General features: G+C 43.1%; 1 protein-coding gene across 11 annotated transcripts in view; it reads right to left on the bottom strand.

Annotated features, from left to right (window-relative positions):
* LOC308406529 (NACHT, LRR and PYD domains-containing protein 12-like) overlaps window positions 1-27784 on the bottom strand; it is a 108063-nt gene that overhangs the window by 23151 nt on the left and 57128 nt on the right. For 10 of the 11 annotated variants that reach the window (XM_080897592.1, XM_080897597.1, XM_080897601.1 and 7 more), the window contains 6 exons: window positions 18543-18719; window positions 16258-16437; window positions 13847-14020; window positions 5966-6142; window positions 3675-3854; window positions 1266-1439 (listed from right to left, as the gene is read on the bottom strand). In XM_080897592.1, coding sequence (XP_080753718.1) covers window positions 1266-1439; window positions 3675-3854; window positions 5966-6142; window positions 13847-14020; window positions 16258-16437; window positions 18543-18719 — 1062 coding nt within the window. The remainder of the gene's footprint in view (window positions 1-1265; window positions 1440-3674; window positions 3855-5965; window positions 6143-13846; window positions 14021-16257; window positions 16438-18542; window positions 18720-27784) is intronic. The other variant, XM_080897594.1, reaches the window with a different exon arrangement.

Below are 27784 nucleotides of genomic sequence, written 5' to 3'. Positions count from 1 at the left end.
GACGAGGACAAAGGAAAGGTGAGTGAGGAGACCCTGGTGGTGTGGACGGTCCTGCAGGGGCTCCAAGACTGAGGAACAGAGACGTCCATGTACCAGCTGAGGATGCTGCAGTGATCCAGGGAGCTCGGTCCAATCTGAGGCTGTGTGAACTACATGAACAACAAATTCTTCACAGACTTCAGCCACGTGAACATCTGGAGATCCAACAGTGCACGAGCTGTGAGCCATCAGCTGTTTCTCTCATCAGCTGCTGTAATGAGAGCTGCTGGAATCATCTCGAGCAGCAGTAAATCACTGATGTTGTTTCTAACCAAAGATATGGGACTGAGCTCCGCTGAGCTCCTACTTTCAGGCAGATATAAACTGCTACAGTCTGCTGATTATTGCTTTGCCTCCATCACACAAGCTCTTTATCCTGTTCTTCACTCTCATTGGTTCTTTGTGTGCTTGTTTTTACAACAGTAGTCATTCTGACTGGTCAAAGAAGACAATCAGCTGTGACTAAATGTAGCTCCTACAGCAGTGATGGGAATAACTACTGAAGCTAATCCAGTATCAAAGCTCAGGAATCAGCAGCTCCCACCTCGTTTTCTTTCAACAACTATTTTTAGCTGCTGCGTTTCTGTGTTTCTGCAGACCTCAGACATCCTGCTGCTCTGGACAACTTTTTCATTCTTTTTATCATTATTTGGCTCTTCTTTTATTATTATTATGTTATATGTATTAATATTTTAAACACTTATTCTTTGTATTTTTTGCTTTGCTCCTGTCAAACTGCTTTAATAAAATGTGCTCCAGTCTAAACTGTGGACGTTCCCTTTTTAACCCTTTGTGAAACAATAAAGGTTTAAATCTGAGTATTCATCTATGTTAGTGTTTAATGGGTCTAATAGGTTGCTTTGGCCTTTCCCAGTAATATCTTCCCTTGGAGTCTGTGGTCCAGGCTTCTAAAACCATCCCAGGTTAACAAGAACTACAATCTAGAGGAGAGCTGCCATAACAGGTGTGACTGATGAGATCTGACCTGCAAGGTTACTCAGGTTTGTTTGTATCAAGACAAGCAGGGAAGACACCTGGACGTCAAAGTAGTTAGAGCTGGGCGAGTGTCCTCACCCACATAGGCTTCACACCTCTGCGTCAACTACTGAGTAAGACTCAGAGGATCAGAGATTAGAAGGTCTACAAAGAGCTGAACCAAACTTCCTGTATAAAGGTTTTAGTTCCACAGATCGACAGTATCAAACAACTAAAACATGCTGACTGACCTCAGAGTTTCAATTCGATGTTGTGGTTTCCCCAGAAGAACACACAGCTGCTTCACTCCTGAATCCTGCAGCTTGTGGTTACTCAGGTCCACCTCTCTGGGATACGAAGGGTTGAGCTTCAGCACTGCTTCCAGATAATCACAGCTGATCTCTGACAAATCACAGCTCACCAATCTGTATAAAGAATGAAAGATGTAAGTTTATTAGACAAAGTGCTTGAAATCATTCAGTGTTTCATCATCTGTTCAGAGCTGAAGAAGGTTCAGAATGTAGAAGTTTAGAAAATGGAAACTCCAAACAGCTGAAGCCAACAGGAAGCAGCTTCAAACAAACACAACAAGAGAAAAAACTCTGAATGTTTCACATTAAAGTCGTACATTTCTAACAAGAGTATTTTAAAGACAGCGTCACTGATGATCATCTTCTGCTCAGTAAAACTTTGGTTTTTCACATGTGAGTGTTAATGATGCACAAAGACTGTGAGTGCAAAGAGGGAGCGAGGAGGATGACAGAGAGATGGTACAGGAGCATCAAGAACCTGGCGAGGAAATGAGCAGAAGGACTTTGGCGCCTGTTGGATTGAAGCTTTCACAGAGACGTGTTTGACTGGACACCACCAGGACAGACTTTTAATCCCAGGATTTTGATGAGCTTTCTGTCTTTATGTTCACAAATGATGCTGTAACTCTGTGACTGTCCTGGAACTGTCAGCAGTATGGTTACGTCCTTTTGACCCGAGTTTCCACAGCTCTTATAACAGCAGTGTACATTCACCTGCAAGCACACGCTGCCTCTGCTTCAGCTCTGTTTATGAAGCACAAGCTGCAGGAACCAAACTCAGACTGGCTCATGTCAATCATGTCTGCTTACAAAGACACTTTGAAACTCTTATCAATATGTTTCCTGTCGTAATAGGACGGATCAAACTCTGGACCTTTGTTGTGGATCAGTGAAGGATGCTTAGAAATCCCTCCTGCTGCCTGAGCTTGAACATCATCAGCACTTTAACATTGAGCAGAGGGACGTGGAAAAGGCCTTCTGTCTTTATCTGACTGAACGGTTTCATTATGTGGGCTAAAGAAAATACAGTTGTAGGCTACAGTATATTTATATGAAACATGTATATTTAATGCATTTAATGTATTTGAACCGTATTTAATGCATATTACAGGATGTAACAGCTGCATATGTGTCAACAATAATGGCTTTGATTTTGCCCCCCTAAGAACATTTCTGTAGATCCGCCCCTGCAGCAAACGTGTGTGAGAGCAGCCACGGCCCGCTCCTCCATGATTTCATTCACACTCATCTCATACTGAACACACACACTTTGTAGGAATCATCAGTACTTTGACTGTTTCTCAGGTTAGCTTCAGGTTAGCCATTTAGCATTTCTCCAGTCTGAGTCACAGAGCGTCACATGACGTGACAGAAGCTGATTGGTCAGCTGCAGTGATGGTGGTGGAGCAGCATTAATGATGATGCTGTAGAACAACAGGAACACGGGGATATCAGACTGTTAGTGGGTTTAGTCATTCCTGCTGCACTGTTTGTCCTTCTTATTGAAGTGACCTGCTGAGAGCTCACACTGTTCTCTGTAGAAATGATGTCAGTCTGACTCGTCACATGTTTGGAGGCGTGTTTGATGTTTGCTCTTCTGGAAACTCTCAGTATCAAATGTGGATGATGCAAAGGAGACACGCTTCATGTATGTATGGACCTGTTTCTGTAGCTGCCACCATCATTCAACATGTTTGTACATCAGCTTATCAAATCCTGTCCGCTGTCTTCATTTATTACTCTTTACCTGCTTCACCTGCCTGAGCCCCGCCCACACAGACAGCTCCTCTTTGGAGCTAAACTTCTGCTTCATCTCTGCCTCTTTTCTTCATCCTCCGCCTCTCTTTTCTCTTCTTCAGTATTCTGCAGCCACGGAGCCTCACAGCCGTTAGCATGCTCATACCTGAGCAGCTAGCATTACCCAGCATGCCATGCAGCAGTGTCAGTTTGTAAATGTGCAAGAATTCCGGTTCCAAACTGTTTCACAGATTGCTGTGTGCCATGACCTTTGACCTGCTAAAGACAGTCAGCTGTGGATTATTCATTGTTGTGTCTAATACTTAGAACTGTGAGGAAGAAGCTACACAGTTAATCAGGGTCCCTCTCTCTGAATTAGGAAAGGTGGGCAGGCCGCGTGTGGGCCGCGGGCCATACGTTGAGTATCACTGTTTGAAATGTGATCATTGTTCTGCTGCAATCAATGGACTAAACCAGAGAAGAAGAAAACAGACTTTACCATGAAGATCCTCAGTGTGGATCAGTATAATATCAGCCTGATGTCTGCAGTTTAGTGTCAGCACAACTTTCACATCATATTCATCTCAGCACAACTAAAACATGCTGACTGACCTCAGAGTTTCAAGTTTACATCCTTGACTCTTCAGGAAACCACACAGATGCTTCACTCCTGAATCCTGCAGCTCCTTGTTGTTGCTACTCAGGTCCAGCTCTCTCAGATGGGAGGGGTTGGACCTCAGCGCTGCTGCCAGATAATCACAGCTGATCTCTGACAAACCACAGTCCTTCAATCTGTATAAAGAATGAAAGATTTAAGTTTATTAGACAAAGTGTGAGCTTGAAATCATTCAGTGTTTCATCATCTGTTCAGAGCTGAAGAAGGTTCAGAATGTAGAAGTTTAGAAAATGGAAACTCCAAACAGCTGAAGCCAACAGGAAGCAGCTTCAAACAAACACAACAAGAAAAAAAAACTCTGAATGTTTCACATTAAAGTCTAACATTTCTCATAAAACCAGGAAAAAGACTTGAAAAAGTCGTGTTTTTCCTTCCAGGAACCACATGGCTTCACTTTTAAAGGTGAAGTGTGAAAGAAATGGACATATTTGAAGTCCAACACCTTTTTCCAGTCACATTATTAAAGCAGACAAACTACAAGCTCATTTTCATTCCAACAAGTCATCTTCTGACCTGGACTAACAACACTAGTCTCTATGTGCAGCTGGCTGTGAGACCAGTGCTCAGGGACCGTCTACAAAGTGCAACACTGAAAGAACATCACACACATTTGCTTCCAGCACTTTCACACAAACATCTACTGTCATTATTGTCACCAAACTCTGTGGATCCTTTATTGCAAATTCAAATGGGATCAAATGGTCAGACAAAAGAGGGTTATGAGGAAATATGATGAAATGTTGTGTATTAGCAGCAAGTTATTGAATCATCTTCCTCAGAAACCAAACAAAATGATTGACAAACATGTTTTTACAAACTCAGTGTTGGACTTGGATCAGCAGAATAAGCTGATGTTTAAAGGCATTTGAGTCTGGCTGTATGAGAGTCCAGTTATTACTCAATATTTATGGATGATGTTTTTTCAGTGTTGCACTTTGTAGACGCTCCCTGAGCCTCACAGCCAGCTGCACATGGACCAGCTGACATTACCAAGCATTAGAGGCGGGTGTAAAAAAATAGATTTTCCCATTTAAATGGTTTTAATTTGAATAAAACGATGTTGATTCATTCAATCCTTAATCGATGTTTAATATAAATGTATTTTGCCAGAATCTCAGGTTAAAGCTCACAAACTATTTCAACAAGCAGCAAACAGCTAAAACAGTAAATGAGAGCAGCTAAACACATAAAGATGGAAACACAGAGCGTGGATCGTTCACTCGACGGCACGTACACGGACACGCCGTCGGGGCTGAAAGTGGACAGCTCACAGATCCTGAAGCTGCAGGTTTCATCTGTCTCCAACCAAAACTGAGTGAACCAGCAGCAGAAGAAGATCCAAACTCTGCTTCACGTTTGATAAATATGCTCATGAATTCTCTCTGACTTTGGCTGTTCCTGCCTGCACAGCTCTCTCTCTCTCAGTGTACTCCAAGAACAGCTTCAAACATCTGTTTCTGCATCATTCACTGTTTATTAGCCACCAGTCTGCTGTTGTGTTCAGTGCTGTCGGCCTCTGACAGGAAAGCCTCATTTCTGCTGTTCCATGGAAACTTTTTAAAATGATGACAGATTACAAACTCTCAGCTGTGTCTGTAATCAAACCTCTGTAACTTTGCTTCACTTCAGCAGCATCAGGTCATGTTCACATGTTGATTCATGGTTTGCTTCAGTTTTTGATCGACTGCAGAATATTTTGAAGGTTATCTGCTATAAAAAGCCAGAAGAGGAAAATCTGCTTCATGTGTTTCTGTTTGATCCTCAGTGACTTTGACACAAAGGCCTCTGCTGTGATGATCACACCTCTGATCAAGTCTCACAGTGTCACAACTGATAAATGATCAGAGTTAGAATATTTCTGACTGTCTGCTGTGTGCTGTGACCTTTGACCTGCTAAAGACAGTCAGCTGTGGATTATTCATTGTTGTGTCTGATACTTAGAACTGTGAGGAAGAAGCTGCACAGTTAATCAGGGTCCCCTCTCTCTGAATCAGGAAAGGTGGGCAGGCCGCGTGTGGGCCGCGGGCCATACGTTGAGTATCACTGTTTGAAATGTGAACATTGTTCTGCTGCAGTCAATGGACTAAACCAGAGAAGAAGAAAACAGACTTTACCATGAAGATCCTCAGTGTGGATCAGTATAATATCAGCCTGATGTCTGCAGTTTAGTGTCAGCACAACTTTCACAACATATTCATCTCAGCACAACTAAAACATGCTGACTGACCTCAGAGTTTCAAGTTTACATCCTTGACTCTTCAGGAAACCACACAGATGCTTCACTCCTGGATCCTGCAGCTTGTTGTTGCTACTCAGGTCCAGCTCTCTCAGATGGGAGGGGTTGGACCTCAGCGCTGCTGCCAGATAATCACAGCTGATCTCTGACAAACCACAGTCCTTCAATCTGTATAAAGAATGAAAGATTTAAGTTTATTAGACAAAGTGCTTGAAATCATTCAGTGTTTCATCATCTGTTCAGAGCTGAAGAAGGTTCAGAATGTAGAAGTTTAGAAAATGGAAACTCCAAACAGCTGAAGCCAACAGGAAGCAGCTTCAAACAAACACAACAAGAGAAAAAACTCTGAATGTTTCACATTAAAGTCGTACATTTCTCATAAAAACAGGAAAAAGACTTGAAAAAGTCGTGTTTTTCCTTCCAGGAACCACAAGGCTTCACTTTTAAAGGTGAAGTGTGAAAGAAATGGACATATTGAAATCAATGATATCAAAGCTGGAATCAAATGAGTCCAAGTGTTCTGCTGATTCAGCATCACATTCATCTTTGGTCCTTGTTCTGCATCCCCACCATAAATATAAAACTCACATTTTCCAAAATCCTCTTTAAGCTTCGACAATAAAGGAAGATAGTTTTATACAAGTCTTTGTGGTTTTGTGTCACCCAGATGCCCGAGTACTTAAACTTGTTATAGCTGGGTTTAATAGGTGCTAAAATACACAAAACTCGCCAGTTGTCGTACAGATAGACTTTGCTTCGCTCTTCCCAAAATTCACTTTATATCCAGAAATTGTCCCAAATTCCTTAAGTATGCATTAAGGTGACCTTGAGGCTCTTAAATGTGCCTATAAATAAAACGTATTATTATTATTATTGTAAGTCTATCCAAAGGTTTGTGGAGGCTATTCGATGGGTTGGAAATAAATAAAAGCATGTCGTCGGAATAAAGAGAGACTTCATGTTCGATACCCCCTCGATGTTTTCCCTCAACACCAACACATTGTCTCAGAGCAACAGCTAGCGGTTCAACGGCAAAAAGGAGACAGAGGGCATCCCTGTCCTGGGGGACAGATTATTGTTAGTCCGGACAGCTGTTAGAGGGGAGCAATACAATACTTTTATCCAAGATACAAAATTAAAGCCACATTTTTTAAGCGTATAAAAAAAAAAAAAAAAAATCCAATCTCACCCGATCCAACACCTTTTCTGCGTCAAGCCAAACTACAGTTTCCAATGTATCACCTTTAACATGGGTATAAATTATATTTAATAGAGCTTTAATGTTAAAAAAGAGTGCCTAATAAAGCCCGTCTGGTCCTGTGAAATAATGGAGGACAAATACTTGTGTAACCGACGGGCCAACACTTGAGCCAGGATCTTGGTGTCTGTGTTGAACAAAGATATTAAACGACATGAACGACAATCTAAATGGTCTTTTTCCTGTTTTACAATTAAACACATCACTGCTTGATGCATTGTTGGAGGCAACGACTATTAGAGGAAGGATTCTTCAAAAGTTGATTTTAACAGTGAATTCAGTCGGTCAGAAAACTGATTTTCCAGACTGCATGCTCCGTATGGCCGTTTCAGTTTCAACATTAGAGACAGGTTCCTCCAGACTAGCGATCGCATCTTCTCCCAAGGAGGGAATATCAAAAAACTTATTGAAATCATTGTAGATCTCAAGGATAGTTGGTTGTTTGTTCTTAGTCGTAGCTGGTGAGCTGATAACTTGCCTGTTTTTTCTCCATGTTCATAAGTGTAGCTGCAACTTTGACTCAGCCTGTTTTGTAGATATGAGATTGTATTCAGTTTTTCATTGTAACCACTGTGTATATAATACAGGCTCAGGAGAGTGGCTGTACACAGCATGTAGTTTAGTAATTTCATCAGCTAACTGAGAGAGGCGCTCGGTCACTATTTTATTCTATTTTGCACAAAATGAAATTATTTGGCCTCTCAGACCTTTTGTAACTGACAAACTCTTCATCTGCTAACAACACTGAGTTGAATCTCCATGGCTGATAGTTGGAGCAGGCATCAGGAATACACACTGAAAAAACAAGAGGAGAAATCACCAGTCTTATAATCACATTCTGTAACTTTTGTGTGAACTGTGGTCCATAGCAGATAATGAGCAGTTTAGGTCTCCCTCAAAGATGATATTGTGTGATGACATATTGGGGAGCCGTGTAAAGACTTTAGTGAAAAATCTGTGATCGTCCCAATTAGAGGCGTAGATATTTGCTAAGATCAAAGGAAAACCATAAACTATATTTTCTGCACTATAAGTTGCACTTAAAATCCTGTAATTTTCTCAAAATTCGACAGTGCGCCTTATGGATGAATTCTGGTTGTGCTTACTGACCTCGAACCGATTTTATGTGCTACACGGCGCTCAGAAACATTTCAAAAAATGTTTTGGTACGACTTTGCTAAGCTACGAGGCCGCACCGCTTGATGGATTGTTGGAGCATTACAGCTACCGAGGAGCCTCGCGGAGTGGTACGTACTCTGCTCTAAAGTAATATTACTTTATTGAGTGTGTATAAGGACCATAAATGGCACCTGTAAGAGACACGGTTACAAAGAGGATTTCAAACTCCAGGCTGTCAGTCACGCAGTAGAACCTGGGAACAGAGCAGCTGCTTGTTATTATGCTCAGCGTCTGTTTAGATTTTGACTGCACAATTGTGAGCTTTTTGTTATGCACAAAAACAACATTGTTTTCTTTTATTTATGGAGCATTATTATTTAATAAATGCTGATAATTTATTTCTGAGTAATTGTTTCATGTACATCTGTGCTGTATGTTAATAAATGTGCCTGTGTGAGATTTGGGACACAGCTTTGACTAAGAACTCTCTTTTTGTTCTTACTTTCTGGCTTTAAAAATATCGATATATATATCATATATCGCCATCCAGCTAAAGAATATCGAGATATGAATTTTGGGTCATATCACCCAGTCCTAATATTGCAATAGGTTGTCCGTTAAACTCAAGCGGGGCTTGGGCCCTGGCACGGCGTAGAATTTCCACACAATCCTGGTAGTAGTGACGCTCGGCTATGACGGCGTGCGGGATACCAGCTGGCTTTCTCAGGATAGGGCTCCTTTGTGAGCGGTCAACAATAACGTCTTTATCCATACCCAGCACTTCACGTAGTAGCACAGATACGGCCGTGGAGGAGCTCGAGTCCAGGCCCTCTGGGATGCCTATGATGTGGATGTTAGCTCTCTGCTTCCTGCCTTCATCACATTTATCCTTCAGGTCAGACAGCTCCTCCTTCATACTCTCTACTGTAGACTGCAGGGTGGTCACCTCATCGCTCCACATTGACAGCCCATCCTCAGCTTCTTTCACTGTAATCTTTATTCCATCAACTTCAACGTGCGTCGCCGCCATGCTGTTAGCGATCTCATTTCTCAGTCCTTGCACGTCAGCCCTTATATTGTCAAAATCTTCTTTCAATGCATTTCTGAGTTCTTCTTTTAACAGCGTACTAATGTCCTCTTTAATGGATTGAAGAAGCTCCAATTTTAGAGCAGTAGGATCCACATCACGTCTGTTGAGTCTGCTCTTCAGCGGCCGTAGAGCTGGACGCTGCCCTTTGGCCATCATCGATACTCTTGCCCGAGATCGCACCGGGCCTAGTCGCCGCTCCTCCTGTGAGCTTGTATTTTCAAGGGTTGGATGCCATTTCTTCTCAAATAAAGTTATAATATAAAGTATAAGACTGTTAACTTCAGCTGTAGCACAAATGAAGACTTTGTAGGTTGAGAAAAAACTATTTTTGAAACTCAGCGGGAGGCTTCAGAGACACGTGTTACTCCATTGCAGGAAGTCCCACACCTGCTCTGGGATACAGACTTTTATGACAGTCACATGACAGTCTTTTCTTAACGGAGAGTCAAGATGGCAGCAGTTTGTACGGCCTGCTGTCCGACTCGGTTTGTATTCATGTTTTAGTTTTTATTTGTCTTCAAAAATGCAAACTCTCTGCTTGTATATGATCACCAAACACTGCTGGCTTTAAGATCTTCTCATTTAAAACCTGTTTATTGCAATCGTGGATATCAGGGAAGCTTCTCTGCACCGTTCCTGTCAGGAGTTCCAGCTTGTCTCCGTTGTGCTTCAGCGCCACCTCAACTGACAGGGTGTCGCAGACGCCGTGGGAAATGCAGTGGCTTATTGGTGAGAATGAAAGCTACCTGGATACAACTTGGAAAAACACCTCAGCCTAACCCGACTGGATTCGACCGCATCAACTACTGGCGCTCTCTGGATATGGCTTACGCCTGTCTGACATCTGTTGTTGGGCGTACTACAATAAACCCGCCCAGCGTCCTCCCCGTCTACGCTCAGGTGGAGTAAACCCTCAGAACCTACGGCCGATAGGTCGGGCACCCACATCGGCCGATGAGCCGATGTGGGTGCCTCCAAAACATCACAAGGATTTTATTCAAGACTTTTTAGCTGCTTTCGTGCCAAACTGTGATCAAACTTTAATTGTCAGAGATTTTAATATTCACGTGTTGTTCCTCCAATCCTCTGGCCAGAGATTTTTTAAGTTTGACTCCTTCAGTCGTGCTCAGTTTGTGTTGGGCCCAACCCAGAAACAGGCTCATACGTTGGATCTCGTGCTGTCTTTAGGGTTACCGGTCCTAAACATGGAAACATGTGATGCTGTTTTTTCAGTGTTGTGTTTGATATATTTTTATCTCACTGCCATTTTACTCCTCTTATTCCAACACCCCATTGTCGTCTATTTAACCCATCTGCAACAGAACTATTTTCTAGTGCTTTTAAGAAGTTTAAGATCTCCCCTCGGCGATGGTACCGAGCAGATGACATCTAATTTTTATGATAAATGCCAAACTGTCCTTGATGAGGTTGCTCCTTTTAAAACTATGAAACCACAATCGGACCCGTGGATAAACGAGGCCGCTCGTTCAGCCAGACGAGAGAGCAGGAAGGCTGAACGTAAGTGGGAAAAAGATGCAGGTGTGTTTCTGATGCTGAGAGACCGTCTGTACAGGTATCAGGACACTGTCAACGCAGAGAAGTCAAAAGCTGTCAAAATATTATTGAGAAATGCTCCAACAATCCTCAGCTTCTTTGTTCAATTATTTCTCCAGCTTGTCATATTAATAGTTCCTCAGTAACTTGTGAAAGGTTCCTGCAGTTTTTATCAATAAGATAAAACAGCTTCGATCTATGATCGGCCTGCCTTCACATGACCTTTCTAAAATATTCACCTGCTCAGCTGTTTTTGATCAGTTTGAGCCTGTGTGGTTTGACCAGGTGGAGGAACGATGTGATGGTATAAAGACATCATCCTGTCCAAATGATGTTGTTCCAACACAGTACTTCCTGAGTTCTTGTTTTTAGGTTTTGTTATTTGGACTCCCAGTGTTTATTCCATGCTCCCTGTTCTCTGTGTTCCTTCTGTCTGTCCATGGTGTTATTTTGTCTGCTCATGAGTCTGCATATGTTTAGTTCTGTGTCTGGTCTGGATCTCTCTGTCTGTCGTGTACTTCCTGTTTTATTTTGTAGGTCTGTGCCTTATGTCTGTGCGTTCAGCTTTGTGCTTTGAGTTTACGTCTGCCTCCTGCTTTCCTGTTAAACTTCTTTGAGCATGAGAATAGCATGAGAAGCTCAGTGGACACTGTTCAGTGCTTTAACTCTCGCTTTCACTTCAGCTTCACCAACAACAGCACAAGCAGAGCAGCCCACTGCCCGCATGGCGACTGTAAATAACTACAACATGTAGATGGCCGTCTGCAGGCTGGATGTAGCACCACCGCAGAGACGTGCTGCAGCTCTGTTTAGTTACCCAGCTGACAGCAGAGGCTGTAGTTTACTGTTACCAACATGGAAAACTGAAGCTTCATCAGCTGGAGCTACAGAGCTGGAGAACAAAGGAGACTGACTGGCAAGAATGATGTGAGAGGAAACATCAAGAGCCTGTTTGAAAGGAGACACATGTGGATGCTGTGCCAGTCTGTGGTCTGTCAGAAGTCAGCTGAGTCACACTGCAAGAAGCTGCAGAATCTCAGAGGAGGACATTTGGAAGTGTTTGTGGGACAAACTGGACTCAAAGAAAGAAGATGTTTGTGAAGTCTTTGGTGGAGGTGAGCAGTGTGAAGCAGAACACATGCAGATGAATCAGGAGGTCAGCATCAGTGTCTCCTTGTGGTGGACGGTAAAAGAATCAGAGCCAACGCTCCCGTCCACCCTCGGCATGAAGCAGTGCTGTTCCTGAAACAGGAGGACAAGTCCAGAGAAGACAGAGGAAGTACAGATGAGGGTGGGACAGGACAGCAGGACTTCCTTAAGACCTGCAGCTCCATCACACTGCTGCAGGTCCTCTTCATCACACATGTACCTGCAGCCTGTCTTCAAGTGCAGGAGTCACCTCCACACAGTGTAGAAGCCATGCAGCCTCTGTCAGGGAAGTCTGCACTAAAGCCTGGAAGACTTCAATCTGTCTCTGCTCCACCCGAGAAAGACCAGCACCGTACTTGTTGTGCATTCAAGGAGGGAACATCAGCACTGCATCGTGGGAACAACACCGCAGGAACAAAGACACAGCACGGCCGATGAAGGACGAGGACAAAGGAAAGGTGAGTGAGGAGACCCTGGTGGTGTGGACGGTCCTGCAGGGGCTCCAAGACTGAGGAACAGAGACGTCCATGTACCAGCTGAGGATGCTGCAGTGATCCAGGGAGCTCGGTCCAATCTGAGGCTGTGTGAACTACATGAACAACAAATTCTTCACAGACTTCAGCCACGTGAACATCTGGAGATCCAACAGTGCACGAGCTGTGAGCCATCAGCTGTTTCTCTCATCAGCTGCTGTAATGAGAGCTGCTGGAATCATCTCGAGCAGCAGTAAATCACTGATGTTGTTTCTAACCAAAGATATGGGACTGAGCTCCGCTGAGCTCCTACTTTCAGGCAGATATAAACTGCTACAGTCTGCTGATTATTGCTTTGCCTCCATCACACAAGCTCTTTATCCTGTTCTTCACTCTCATTGGTTCTTTGTGTGCTTGTTTTTACAACAGTAGTCATTCTGACTGGTCAAAGAAGACAATCAGCTGTGACTAAATGTAGCTCCTACAGCAGTGATGGGAATAACTACTGAAGCTAATCCAGTATCAAAGCTCAGGAATCAGCAGCTCCCACCTCGTTTTCTTTCAACAACTATTTTTAGCTGCTGCGTTTCTGTGTTTCTGCAGACCTCAGACATCCTGCTGCTCTGGACAACTTTTTCATTCTTTTTATCATTATTTGGCTCTTCTTTTATTATTATGTTATATGTATTAATATTTTAAACACTTATTCTTTGTATTTTTTGCTTTGCTCCTGTCAAACTGCTTTAATAAAATGTGCTCCAGTCTAAACTGTGGACGTTCCCTTTTTAACCCTTTGTGAAACAATAAAGGTTTAAATCTGAGTATTCATCTATGTTAGTGTTTAATGGGTCTAATAGGTTGCTTTGGCCTTTCCCAGTAATATCTTCCCTTGGAGTCTGTGGTCCAGGCTTCTAAAACCATCCCAGGTTAACAAGAACTACAATCTAGAGGAGAGCTGCCATAACAGGTGTGACTGATGAGATCTGACCTGCAAGGTTACTCAGGTTTGTTTGTATCAAGACAAGCAGGGAAGACACCTGGACGTCAAGGTAGTTAGAGCTGGGCGAGTGTCCTCACCCACATAGGCTTCACACCTCTGCGTCAACTACTGAGTAAGACTCAGAGGATCAGAGATTAGAAGGTCTACAAAGAGCTGAACCAAACTTCCTGTATAAAGGTTTTAGTTCCACAGATCGACAGTATCAAACAACTAAAACATGGAGACTGACCTCAGAGTTTCAATTCGATGTTGTGGTTTCCCCAGAAGAACACACAGCTGCTTCACTCCTGAATCCTGCAGCTTGTGGTTACTCAGGTCCACCTCTCTGGGATACGAAGGGTTGAGCTTCAGCACTGCTTCCAGATAATCACAGCTGATCTCTGACAAATCACAGCTCACCAATCTGTATAAAGAATGAAAGATGTAAGTTTATTAGACAAAGTGCTTGAAATCATTCAGTGTTTCATCATCTGTTCAGAGCTGAAGAAGGTTCAGAATGTAGAAGTTTAGAAAATGGAAACTCCAAACAGCTGAAGCCAACAGGAAGCAGCTTCAAACAAACACAACAAGAGAAAAAACTCTGAATGTTTCACATTAAAGTCGTACATTTCTAACAAGAGTATTTTAAAGACAGCGTCACTGATGATCATCTTCTGCTCAGTAAAACTTTGGTTTTTCACATGTGAGTGTTAATGATGCACAAAGACTGTGAGTGCAAAGAGGGAGCGAGGAGGATGACAGAGAGATGGTACAGGAGCATCAAGAACCTGGCGAGGAAATGAGCAGAAGGACTTTGGAGCCTGTTGGATTGAAGCTTTCACAGAGACGTGTTTGACTGGACACCACCAGGACAGACTTTTAATCCCAGGATTTTGATGAGCTTTCTGTCTTTATGTTCACAAATGATGCTGTAACTCTGTGACTGTCCTGGAACTGTCAGCAGTATGGTTACGTCCTTTTGACCCGAGTTTCCACAGCTCTTATAACAGCAGTGTACATTCACCTGCAAGCACACGCTGCCTCTGCTTCAGCTCTGTTTATGAAGCACAAGCTGCAGGAACCAAACTCAGACTGGCTCATGTCAATCATGTCTGCTTACAAAGACACTTTGAAACTCTTATCAATATGTTTCCTGTCGTAATAGGAGGGATCAAACTCTGGACCTTTGTTGTGGATCAGTGAAGGATGCTTAGAAATCCCTCCTGCTGCCTGAGCTTGAACATCATCAGCACTTTAACATTGAGCAGAGGGACGTGGAAAAGGCCTTCTGTCTTTATCTGACTGAACGGTTTCATTATGTGGGCTAAAGAAAATACAGTTGTAGGCTACAGTATATTTATATGAAACATGTATATTTAATGCATTTAATGTATTTGAACCGTATTTAATGCATATTACAGGATGTAACAGCTGCATATGTGTCAACAATAATGGCTTTGATTTTGCCCCCCTAAGAACATTTCTGTAGATCCGCCCCTGCAGCAAACGTGTGTGAGAGCAGCCACGGCCCGCTCCTCCATGATTTCATTCACACTCATCTCATACTGAACACACACACTTTGTAGGAATCATCAGTACTTTGACTGTTTCTCAGGTTAGCTTCAGGTTAGCCATTTAGCATTTCTCCAGTCTGAGTCACAGAGCGTCACATGACGTGACAGAAGCTGATTGGTCAGCTGCAGTGATGGTGGTGGAGCAGCATTAATGATGATGCTGTAGAACAACAGGAACACGGGGATATCAGACTGTTAGTGGGTTTAGTCATTCCTGCTGCACTGTTTGTCCTTCTTATTGAAGTGACCTGCTGAGAGCTCACACTGTTCTCTGTAGAAATGATGTCAGTCTGACTCGTCACATGTTTGGAGGCGTGTTTGATGTTTGCTCTTCTGGAAACTCTCAGTATCAAATGTGGATGATGCAAAGGAGACACGCTTCATGTATGTATGGACCTGTTTCTGTAGCTGCCACCATCATTCAACATGTTTGTACATCAGCTTATCAAATCCTGTCCGCTGTCTTCATTTATTACTCTTTACCTGCTTCACCTGCCTGAGCCCCGCCCACACAGACACAGCTCCTCTTTGGAGCTAAACTTCTGCTTCATCTCTGCCTCTTTTCTTCATCCTCCGCCTCTCTTTTCTCTTCTTCAGTATTCTGCAGCCACGGAGCCTCACAGCCGTTAGCATGCTCATACCTGAGCAGCTAGCATTACCCAGCATGCCATGCAGCAGTGTCAGTTTGTAAATGTGCAAGAATTCCTGCTCCAAACTGTTTCACAGATTGCTGTGTGCCATGACCTTTGACCTGCTAAAGACAGTCAGCTGTGGATTATTCATTGTTGTGTCTGATACTTAGAACTGTGAGGAAGAAGCTACACAGTTAATCAGGGTCCCTCTCTCTGAATTAGGAAAGGTGGGCAGGCCGCGTGTGGGCCGCGGGCCATACGTTGAGTATCACTGTTTGAAATGTGTACATTGTTCTGCTACAGTCAATGGACTAAACCAGAGAAGAAGAAAACAGACTTTACCATGAAGATCCTCAGTGTGGATCAGTATAATATCAGCCTGATGTCTGCAGTTTAGTGTCAGCACAATTTTCACATCATATTCATCTCAGCACAACTAAAACATGCTGACTGACCTCAGAGTTTCAAATCGACATCGTGGACTCTCCAGAAAACCACACAGATGCTTCACTCCTGAACCCTTCAAGTTTCTGTATGTTCCACTCAGGTCCACCTCTGTGAGATACGAGGGGTTGGACTTCAGTGCTGCTGCCAGATAATCAAGGCCAATATCTGACAAACCACAGTCCTTCAATCTGTATAAAGAATGAAAGATGTAAGTTTATTAGACAAAGTGCTTGAAATCATTCAGTGTTTCATCATCTGTTCAGAGCTGAAGAAGGTTCAGAATGTAGAAGTTTAGAAAATGGAAACTCCAAACAGCTGAAGCCAACAGGAAGCAGCTTCAAACAAACACAACAAGAGAAAAAACTCTGAATGTTTCACATTAAAGTCATACATTTCTCATAAAAACAGGACAACGACTTGAAAAAGTCGTGTTTTTCCTTCCAGGAACCACATGGCTTCACTTTTAAAGGTGAAGTGTGAAAGAAATGGACAAATTTTTAAGTCCAACACCTTTTTCCAGTCACATTATTAAAGCAGACAAACTACAAGCTCATTTTCATTCCAACAAGTCATCTTCTGACCTGGACTAACAACACTAGTCTCTATGTGCAGCTGGCTGTGAGACCAGTGCTCAGGGAGCGTCTGCAAAGTGCAACACTGAAAGAACATCACACACTCATTTGCTTCCAGCACTTTCACACAAACATCTACTGTCATTATTGTCACCAAACTCTGTGGATCCTTTATTGCAAATTCAAATGGGATCAAATGGTCAGACAAAAGAGGGTTATGAGGAAATATGATGAAATGTTGTGTATTAGCAGCAAGTTATTGAATCATCTTCCTCAGAAACCAAACAAAATGATTGACAAACATGTTTTTACAAACTCAGTGTTGGACTTGGATCAGCAGGATAAGCTGATGTTTAAAGGCATTTGAGTCTCGCTGTATGAGAGTCCAGTTATTACTCAATATTTATGGATGATGTTTTTTCAGTGTTGCACTTTGTAGACGCTCCCTGAGCCTCACAGCCAGCTGCACATGGACCAGCTGACATTACCAAGCATTAGAGGCGGGTGTAAAAATTAATGTTCCCATTTAAATGGTTTTAATTTGAATAAAACGATGTTGATTCATTCAATCCTTAATCGATGTTTAATATAAATGTATTTTGCCAGAATCTCAGGTTAAAGCTCACAAACTATTTCAACAAGCAGCAAACAGCTAAAACAGTAAATAAGAGCAGCTAAACACATAAAGATGGAAACACAGAGCGTGGATCGTTCACTCGACGGCACGTACACGGACACGCCGTCGGGGCTGAAAGTGGACAGCTCACAGATCCTGAAGCTGCAGGTTTCATCTGTCTCCAACCAAAACTGAGTGAACCAGCAGCAGAAGAAGATCCAAACTCTGCTTCACGTTTGATAAATATGCTCATGAATTCTCTCTGACTTTGGCTGTTCCTGCCTGCACAGCTCTCTCTCTCAGTGTACTCCAAGAACAGCTTCAAACATCTGTTTCTGCATCATTCACTGTTTATTAGCCACCAGTCTGCTGTTGTGTTCAGTGCTGTCAGCCTCTGACAGGAAAGCCTCATTTCTGCTGTTCCATGGAAACTTTTTAAAATGATGACAGATTACAAACTCTCAGCTGTGTCTGTAATCAAACCTCTGTAACTTTGCTTCACTTCAGCAGCATCAGGTCATGTTCACATGTTGATTCATGGTTTGCTTCAGTTTTTGATCGACTGCAGAATATTTTGAAGGTTATCTGCTATAAAAAGCCAGAAGAGGAAAATCTGCTTCATGTGTTTCTGTTTGATCCTCAGTGACTTTGACACAAAGGCCTCTGCTGTGATGATCACACCTCTGATCAAGTCTCACAGTGTCACAACTGATAAATGATCAGAGTTAGAATATTTCTGACTGTCTGCTGTGTGCTGTGACCTTTGACCTGCTAAAGACAGTCAGCTGTGGATTATTCATTGTTGTGTCTGATACTTAGAACTGTGAGGAAGAAGCTGCACAGTTAATCAGGGTCCCCTCTCTCTGAATCAGGAAAGGTGGGCAGGCCGCGTGTGGGCCACAGGCCATACGTTGAGTATCACTGTTTGAAATGTGATCATTGTTCTGCTGCAATCAATGGACTAAACCAGAGAAGAAGAAAACAGACTTTACCATGAAGATCCTCAGTGTGGATCAGTATAATATCAGCCTGATGTCTGCAGTTTAGTGTCAGCACAACTTTCACATCATATTCATCTCAGCACAACTAAAACATGCTGACTGACCTCAGAGTTTCAAGTTTACATCCTCGACTCTTCAGGAAACCACACAGATGCTTCACTCCTGGATCCTGCAGCTTCTTGTTGTTACTCAGGTCCAGCTCTCTCAGATGGTAGGGGTTGGTCCTCAGCGCTGCTGCCAGATAATCACAGCTGATCTTTGACAAACCACAGTCCTTCAATCTGTACAAAGAATGAAAGATGTAAGTTTATTAGACAAAGTGCTTGAAATCATTCAGTGTTTCATCATCTGTTCAGAGCTGAAGAAGGTTCAGAATGTAGAAGTTTAGAAAATGGAAACTCCAAACAGCTGAAGCCAACAGGAAGCAGCTTCAAACAAACACAACAAGAAAAAAAACTCTGAATGTTTCACATTAAAGTCGTACATTTCTCATAAAAACAGGACAACGACTTGAAAAAGTCGTGTTTTTCCTTCCAGGAACCACAAGGCTTCACTTTTAAAGGTGAAGTGTGAAAGAAATGGACATATTGAAATCAATGATATCAAAGCTGGAATCAAATGAGTCCAAGTGTTCTGCTGATTCAGCATCACATTCATCTTTGGTCCTTGTTCTGCATCCCCACCATAAATATAAAACTCACATTTTCCAAAATCCTCTTTAAGCTTCGACAATAAAGGAAGATCGTTTTATACAAGTCTTTGTGGTTTTGTGTCACCCAGATGCCCGAGTACTTAAACTTGTTATAGCTGGGTTTAATAGGTGCTAAAATACACAAAACTCGCCAGTTGTCGTACAGATAGACTTTGCTTCGCTCTTCCCAAAATTCACTTTATATCCAGAAATTGTCCCAAATTCCTTAAGTATGCATTAAGGTGACCTTGAGGCTCTTAAATGTGCCTATAAATAAAACGTATTATTATTATTATTGTAAGTCTATCCAAAGGTTTGTGGAGGCTATTCGATGGGTTGGAAATAAATAAAAGCATGTCGTCGGAATAAAGAGAGACTTCATGTTCGATACCCCCTCGATGTTTTCCCTCAACACCAACACATTGTCTCAGAGCAACAGCTAGCGGTTCAACGGCAAAAAGGAGACAGAGGGCATCCCTGTCCTGGGGGACAGATTATTGTTAGTCCGGACAGCTGTTAGAGGGGAGCAATACAATACTTTTATCCAAGATACAAAATTAAAGCCACATTTTTTAAGCGTATAAAAAAAAAAAATCCAATCTCACCCGATCCAACACCTTTTCTGCGTCAAGCCAAACTACAGTTTCCAATGTATCACCTTTAACATGGGTATAAATTATATTTAATAGAGCTTTAATGTTAAAAAAAAAAAAGAGTGCCTAATAAAGCCCGTCTGGTCCTGTGAAATAATGGAGGACAAATACTTGTGTAAGCGACGGGCCAACACTTGAGCCAGGATCTTGGTGTCTGTGTTGAACAAAGATATTAAACGATAGGAACGACAATCTAAATGGTCTTTTTCCTGTTTTACAATTAAACACATCACTGCTTGATGCATTGTTGGAGGCAACGACTGTGAGAGGAAGGATTCTTCAAAAGTTGATTTTAACAGTGAATTCAGTCGGTCAGAAAACTGATTTTCCAGACTGCATGCTCCGTATGGCCGTTTCAGTTTCAACATTAGAGACAGGTTCCTCCAGACTAGCGATCGCATCTTCTCCCAAGGAGGGAATATCAAAAAACTTATTGAAATCATTGTAGATCTCAAGGATAGTTGGTTGTTTGTTCTTAGTCGTAGCTGGTGAGCTGATAACTTGCCTGTTTTTTCTCCATGTTCATAAGCGTAGCTGCAACTTTGACTCAGCCTGTTTTGTAGATATGAGATTGTATTCAGTTTTTCATTGTAACCACTGTGTATATAATACAGGCTCAGGAGAGTGGCTGTACACAGCATGTAGTTTAGTAATTTCATCAGCTAACTGAGAGAGGCGCTCGGTCACTATTTTATTCTATTTTGCACAAAATGAAATTATTTGGCCTCTCAGACCTTTTGTAACTGACAAACTCTTCATCTGCTAACAACACTGAGTTGAATCTCCATGGCTGATAGTTGGAGCAGGCATCAGGAATACACACTGAAAAAACAAGAGGAGAAATCACCAGTCTTATAATCACATTCTGTAACTTTTGTGTGAACTGTGGTCCATAGCAGATAATGAGCAGTTTAGGTCTCCCTCAAGGATGATATTGTGTGATGACATATTGGGGAGCCGTGTAAAGACTTCAGTGAAAAATCTGTGATCGTCCCAATTAGAGGCGTAGATATTTGCTAAGATCAAAGGAAAACCATAAACTATATTTTCTGCACTATAAGTTGCACTTAAAATCCTGTAATTTTCTCAAAATTCGACAGTGCGCCTTTTGGATGAATTCTGGTTGTGCTTACTGACCTTGAACCGATTTTATGTGCTACACGGCGCTCAGAAACATTTCAAAAAATGTTTTGGTACGACTTTGCTAAGCTACGAGGCCGCACCGCTTGATGGATTGTTGGAGCATTACAGCTACCGAGGAGCCTCGCGGAGTGGTACGTACTCTGCTCTAAAGTAATATTACTTTATTGAGTGTGTATAAGGACCATAAATGGCACCTGTAAGAGACACGGTTACAAAGAGGATTTCAAACTCCAGGTTGTCAGTCACGCAATAGAACCTGGGAACAGAGCAGCTGCTTGTTATTATGCTCAGCATAAGTTAGTTTAGATTTTAACTGCACAATTGTGAGCTTTTTGTTATGCACAAAAACAACATTGTTTTCTTTTATTTATGGAGCATTATTATTTAATAAATGCTGATAATTTATTTCTGAGTAATTGTTTCATGTACATCTATGCTGTATGTTAATAAATGTGCCTGTGTGAGATTTGGGACGCAGCTTTGACTAAGAACTCTCTTTTTGTTCTTACTTTCTGGCTTTAAAAATATTGATACAGTGGGGCAAAAAAGTATTTAGTCAGCCACCGATTGTGCAAGTTCCCCCACCTAAAATGATGACAGAGGTCAGTAATTTGCACCAGAGGTACACTTCAACTGTGAGAGACAGAATGTGAAAAAAAAATCCATGAATCCACATGGTAGGATTTGTAAAGAATTTATTCGTAAATCAGGGTGGAAAATAAGTATTTGGTCAATAACAAAAATACAACTCAATACTTTGTAACATAACCTTTGTTGGCAATAACAGAGGTCAAATGTTTACTATAGGTCTTTACCAGGTTTGCACACACAGTAGCTGGTATTTTGGCCCATTCCTCCATGCAGATCTTCTCGAGAGCAGTGATGTTTTGGGGCTGTCGCCGAGCAACACGGACTTTCAACTCCCGCCACAGATTTTCTATGGGGTTGAGGTCTGGAGACTGGCTAGGCCACTCCAGGACTTTCAAATGCTTCTTACGGAGCCACTCCTTTGTTGCCCGGGTGGTGTGTTTTGGATCATTGTCATGTTGGAAGACCCAGCCTCGTTTCATCTTCAAAGTTCTCACTGATGGAAGGAGGTTTTGGCTCAAAATCTCACGATACATGGCCCCATTCATTCTGTCCTTAACATGGATCAGTCGTCCTGTCCCCTTGGCAGAAAAACAGCCCCATAGCATGATGTTTCCACCCCCATGCTTCACAGTAGGTATGGTGTTCTTGGGATGCAACTCAGTATTCTTCTTCCTCCAAACACGACGAGTTGAGTTTATACCAAAAAGTTCTACTTTGGTTTCATCTGACCACATGACATTCTCCCAATCCTCTGCTGTATCATCCATGTGCTCTCTGGCAAACTTCAGACGGGCCTGGACATGCACTGGCTTCAGCAGCGGAACACGTCTGGCACTGCGGGATTTGATTCCCTGCCGTTGTAGTGTGTTACTGATGGTGACCTTTGTTACTTTGGTCCCAGCTCTCTGCAGGTCATTCACCAGGTCCCCCCATGTGGTTCTGGGATCTTTGCTCACCGTTCTCATGATCATTTTGACCCCACGGGATGAGATCTTGCGTGGAGCCCCAGATCGAGGGAGATTATCAGTGGTCTTGTATGTCTTCCATTTTCTGATGATTGCTCCCACAGTTGATTTTTTTCACACCAAGCTGCTTGCCTATTGTAGATTCACTCTTCCCAGTCTGGTGCAGGTCTACAATACTTTTCCTGGTGTCCTTCGAAAGCTCTTTGGTCTTGGCCATGGCGGAGTTTGGAGTCTGACTGTTTGAGGCTGTGGACAGGTGTCTTTTATACAGATGAAGAGTTCAAACAGGTGCCATTCATACAGGTAACGAGTGGGGGACAGAAAAGCTTCTTACGGAAGACGTTACAGGTCTGTGAGAGCCAGAGATTTTCCTTGTTTGAGGTGACCAAATACTTATTTTCCACCCTGATTTACGAATAAATTCTTTACAAATCCTACCATGTGGATTCATGGATTTTTTTTTCACATTCTGTCTCTCACAGTTGAAGTGTACCTCTGGTGCAAATTACTGACCTCTGTCATCATTTTAAGTGGGGGAACTTGCACAATCGGTGGCTGACTAAATACTTTTTTGCCCCACTGTATATATATCATATATCGCCATCCAGCTAAAGAATATCAAGATATGAATTTTGGGTCATATCGCCCAGTCCTAATATTGCAATAGGTTGTCCGTTAAACTCAAGCGGGGCTTGGGCCCTGGCACGGCGTAGAATTTCCACACAATCCTGGTAGTAGTGACGCTCGGCTATGACGGCGTGCGGGATACCAGCTGGCTTTCTCAGGATAGGGCTCCTGTGTGAGCGGTCAACAATAACGTCTTTATCCATACCCAGCACTTCACGTAGTAGCACAGATACGGCCGTGGAGGAGCTCGAGTCCAGGCCCTCTGGGATGCCTATGATGTGGATGTTAGCTCTCTGCTTCCTGCCTTCATCACATTTATCCTTCAGGTCAGACAGCTCCTCCTTCATACTCTCTACTGTAGACTGCAGGGTGGTCACCTCATCGCTCCACATTGACAGCCCATCCTCAGCTTCTTTCACTGTAATCTTTATTCCATCAACTTCAACGTGCGTCGCCGCCATGCTGTTAGCGATCTCATTTCTCAGTCCTTGCACGTCAGCCCTTATATTGTCAAAATCTTCTTTCAATGCATTTCTGAGTTCTTCTTTTAACAGCGTACTAATGTCCTCTTTAATGGATTGAAGAAGCTCCAATTTTAGAGCAGTAGGATCCACATCATGTCTGTTGAGTCTGCTCTTCAGCGGCCGTAGAGCTGGACGCTGCCCTTTGGCCATCATCGATACTCTCGCCCGAGATCGCGCCGGGCCTAGTCGCCGCTCCTCCTGTGAGCTTGTATTTTCAAGGGTTGGATGCCATTTCTTCTCAAATAAAGTTATAATATAAAGTATAAGACTGTTAACTTCAGCTGTAGCACAAATGAAGACAGGAGCCTTCAGAGACACGTGTTACTCCATTGCAGGAAGTCCCACACCTGCTCTGGGATACAGACTTTTATGACAGTCACATGACAGTCTTTTCTTAAGAGTCAAGATGGCAGCAGTGTGTACGGCCTGCTGTCCAACTCTGTTTGTATTCATGTTTTAGTTTTCATTTGTCTTCAAAAATGCAAACTCTCTGCTTGTATATGATCACCAAACACTGCTGGCTTTAAGATCTTCTCATTTAAAACCTGTTTATTGCAATCGTGGATATCAGGGAAGCTTCTCTGCACCGTTCCTGTCAGGAGTTCCAGCTTGTCTCCGTTGTGCTTCGGCCCCACCTCAACTGACTGGCCACCGTAGACGCCGTGGGAAATGCAGTGGCTTATTGGTGAGAATGAAAGCTACCTGGATACAACTTGGAAAAACACCTTAGCCTAACCCGACTGGATTCGACCGCATCAACTACTGGCGCTCTCTGGATATGGCTTACGCCTGTCTGACATCTGTTGTTGGGCGTACTACAATAAACCCGCCCAGCGTCCTCCCCGTCTACGCTCAGGTGGAGTAAACCCTCAGAACCTACGGCCGATAGGTCGGGCACCCACATCGGCCGATGAGCCGATGTGGGTGCCTCCAAAACATCACAAGGATTTTATTCAAGACTTTTTAGCTGCTTTCGTGCCAAACTGTGATCAAACTTTAATTGTCAGAGATTTTAATATTCACGTGTTGTTCCTCCAATCCTCTGGCCAGAGATTTTTTAAGTTTGACTCCTTCAGTCGTGCTCAGTTTGTGTTGGGCCCAACCCAGAAACAGGCTCATACGTTGGATCTCGTGCTGTCTTTAGGGTTACCGGTCCTAAACATGGAAACATGTGATGCTGTTTTTTCAGTGTTGTGTTTGATATATTTTTATCTCACTGCCATTTTACTCCTCTTATTCCAACACCCCATTGTCGTCTATTTAACCCATCTGCAACAGAACTATTTTCTAGTGCTTTTAAGAAGTTTAAGATCTCCCCTCGGCGATGGTACCGAGCAGATGACATCTAATTTTTATGATAAATGCCAAACTGTCCTTGATGAGGTTGCTCCTTTTAAAACTATGAAACCACAATCGGACCCGTGGATAAACGAGGCCGCTCGTTCAGCCAGACGAGAGAGCAGGAAGGCTGAACGTAAGTGGGAAAAAGATGCAGGTGTGTTTCTGATGCTGAGAGACCGTCTGTACAGGTATCAGGACACTGTCAACGCAGAGAAGTCAAAAGCTGTCAAAATATTATTGAGAAATGCTCCAACAATCCTCAGCTTCTTTGTTCAATTATTTCTCCAGCTTGTCATATTAATAGTTCCTCAGTAACTTGTGAAAGGTTCCTGCAGTTTTTATCAATAAGATAAAACAGCTTCGATCTATGATCGGCCTGCCTTCACATGACCTTTCTAAAATATTCACCTGCTCAGCTGTTTTTGATCAGTTTGAGCCTGTGTGGTTTGACCAGGTGGAGGAACGATGTGATGGTATAAAGACATCATCCTGTCCAAATGATGTTGTTCCAACACAGTACTTCCTGAGTTCTTGTTTTTAGGTTTTGTTATTTGGACTCCCAGTGTTTATTCCATGCTCCCTGTTCTCTGTGTTCCTTCTGTCTGTCCATGGTGTTATTTTGTCTGCTCATGAGTCTGCATATGTTTAGTTCTGTGTCTGGTCTGGATCTCTCTGTCTGTCGTGTACTTCCTGTTTTATTTTGTAGGTCTGTGCCTTATGTCTGTGCGTTCAGCTTTGTGCTTTGAGTTTACGTCTGCCTCCTGCTTTCCTGTTAAACTTCTTTGAGCATGAGAATAGCATGAGAAGCTCAGTGGACACTGTTCAGTGCTTTAACTCTCGCTTTCACTTCAGCTTCACCAACAACAGCACAAGCAGAGCAGCCCACTGCCCGCATGGCGACTGTAAATAACTACAACATGTAGATGGCCGTCTGCAGGCTGGATGTAGCACCACCGCAGAGACGTGCTGCAGCTCTGTTTAGTTACCCAGCTGACAGCAGAGGCTGTAGTTTACTGTTACCAACATGGAAAACTGAAGCTTCATCAGCTGGAGCTACAGAGCTGGAGAACAAAGGAGACTGACTGGCAAGAATGATGTGAGAGGAAACATCAAGAGCCTGTTTGAAAGGAGACACATGTGGATGCTGTGCCAGTCTGTGGTCTGTCAGAAGTCAGCTGAGTCACACTGCAAGAAGCTGCAGAATCTCAGAGGAGGACATTTGGAAGTGTTTGTGGGACAAACTGGACTCAAAGAAAGAAGATGTTTGTGAAGTCTTTGGTGGAGGTGAGCAGTGTGAAGCGGAACACATGCAGATGAATCAGGAGGTCAGCATCAGTGTCTCCTTGTGGTGGACGGTAAAAGAATCAGAGCCAACGCTCCCGTCCACCCTCGGCATGAAGCAGTGCTGTTCCTGAAACAGGAGGACAAGTCCAGAGAAGACAGAGGAAGTACAGATGAGGGTGGGACAGGACAGCAGGACTTCCTTAAGACCTGCAGCTCCATCACACTGCTGCAGGTCCTCTTCATCACACATGTACCTGCAGCCTGTCTTCAAGTGCAGGAGTCACCTCCACACAGTGTAGAAGCCATGCAGCCTCTGTCAGGGAAGTCTGCACTAAAGCCTGGAAGACTTCAATCTGTCTCTGCTCCACCCGAGAAAGACCAGCACCGTACTTGTTGTGCATTCAAGGAGGGAACATCAGCACTGCATCGTGGGAACAACACCGCAGGAACAAAGACACAGCACGGCCGATGAAGGACGAGGACAAAGGAAAGGTGAGTGAGGAGACCCTGGTGGTGTGGACGGTCCTGCAGGGGCTCCAAGACTGAGGAACAGAGACGTCCATGTACCAGCTGAGGATGCTGCAGTGATCCAGGGAGCTCGGTCCAATCTGAGGCTGTGTGAACTACATGAACAACAAATTCTTCACAGACTTCAGCCACGTGAACATCTGGAGATCCAACAGTGCACGAGCTGTGAGCCATCAGCTGTTTCTCTCATCAGCTGCTGTAATGAGAGCTGCTGGAATCATCTCGAGCAGCAGTAAATCACTGATGTTGTTTCTAACCAAAGATATGGGACTGAGCTCCGCTGAGCTCCTACTTTCAGGCAGATATAAACTGCTACAGTCTGCTGATTATTGCTTTGCCTCCATCACACAAGCTCTTTATCCTGTTCTTCACTCTCATTGGTTCTTTGTGTGCTTGTTTTTACAACAGTAGTCATTCTGACTGGTCAAAGAAGACAATCAGCTGTGACTAAATGTAGCTCCTACAGCAGTGATGGGAATAACTACTGAAGCTAATCCAGTATCAAAGCTCAGGAATCAGCAGCTCCCACCTCGTTTTCTTTCAACAACTATTTTTAGCTGCTGCGTTTCTGTGTTTCTGCAGACCTCAGACATCCTGCTGCTCTGGACAACTTTTTCATTCTTTTTATCATTATTTGGCTCTTCTTTTATTATTATGTTATATGTATTAATATTTTAAACACTTATTCTTTGTATTTTTTGCTTTGCTCCTGTCAAACTGCTTTAATAAAATGTGCTCCAGTCTAAACTGTGGACGTTCCCTTTTTAACCCTTTGTGAAACAATAAAGGTTTAAATCTGAGTATTCATCTATGTTAGTGTTTAATGGGTCTAATAGGTTGCTTTGGCCTTTCCCAGTAATATCTTCCCTTGGAGTCTGTGGTCCAGGCTTCTAAAACCATCCCAGGTTAACAAGAACTACAATCTAGAGGAGAGCTGCCATAACAGGTGTGACTGATGAGATCTGACCTGCAAGGTTACTCAGGTTTGTTTGTATCAAG

Source organism: Rhamphochromis sp. 'chilingali', assembly GCF_963969265.1.
Source record: "Rhamphochromis sp. 'chilingali' genome assembly, chromosome: 11".
Lineage (NCBI taxonomy): Eukaryota > Metazoa > Chordata > Actinopteri > Cichliformes > Cichlidae > Rhamphochromis > Rhamphochromis sp. 'chilingali'.
Note: the sequence above shows the minus strand (reverse complement) of the source record. Positions and strands in the feature narration are given on the sequence as shown.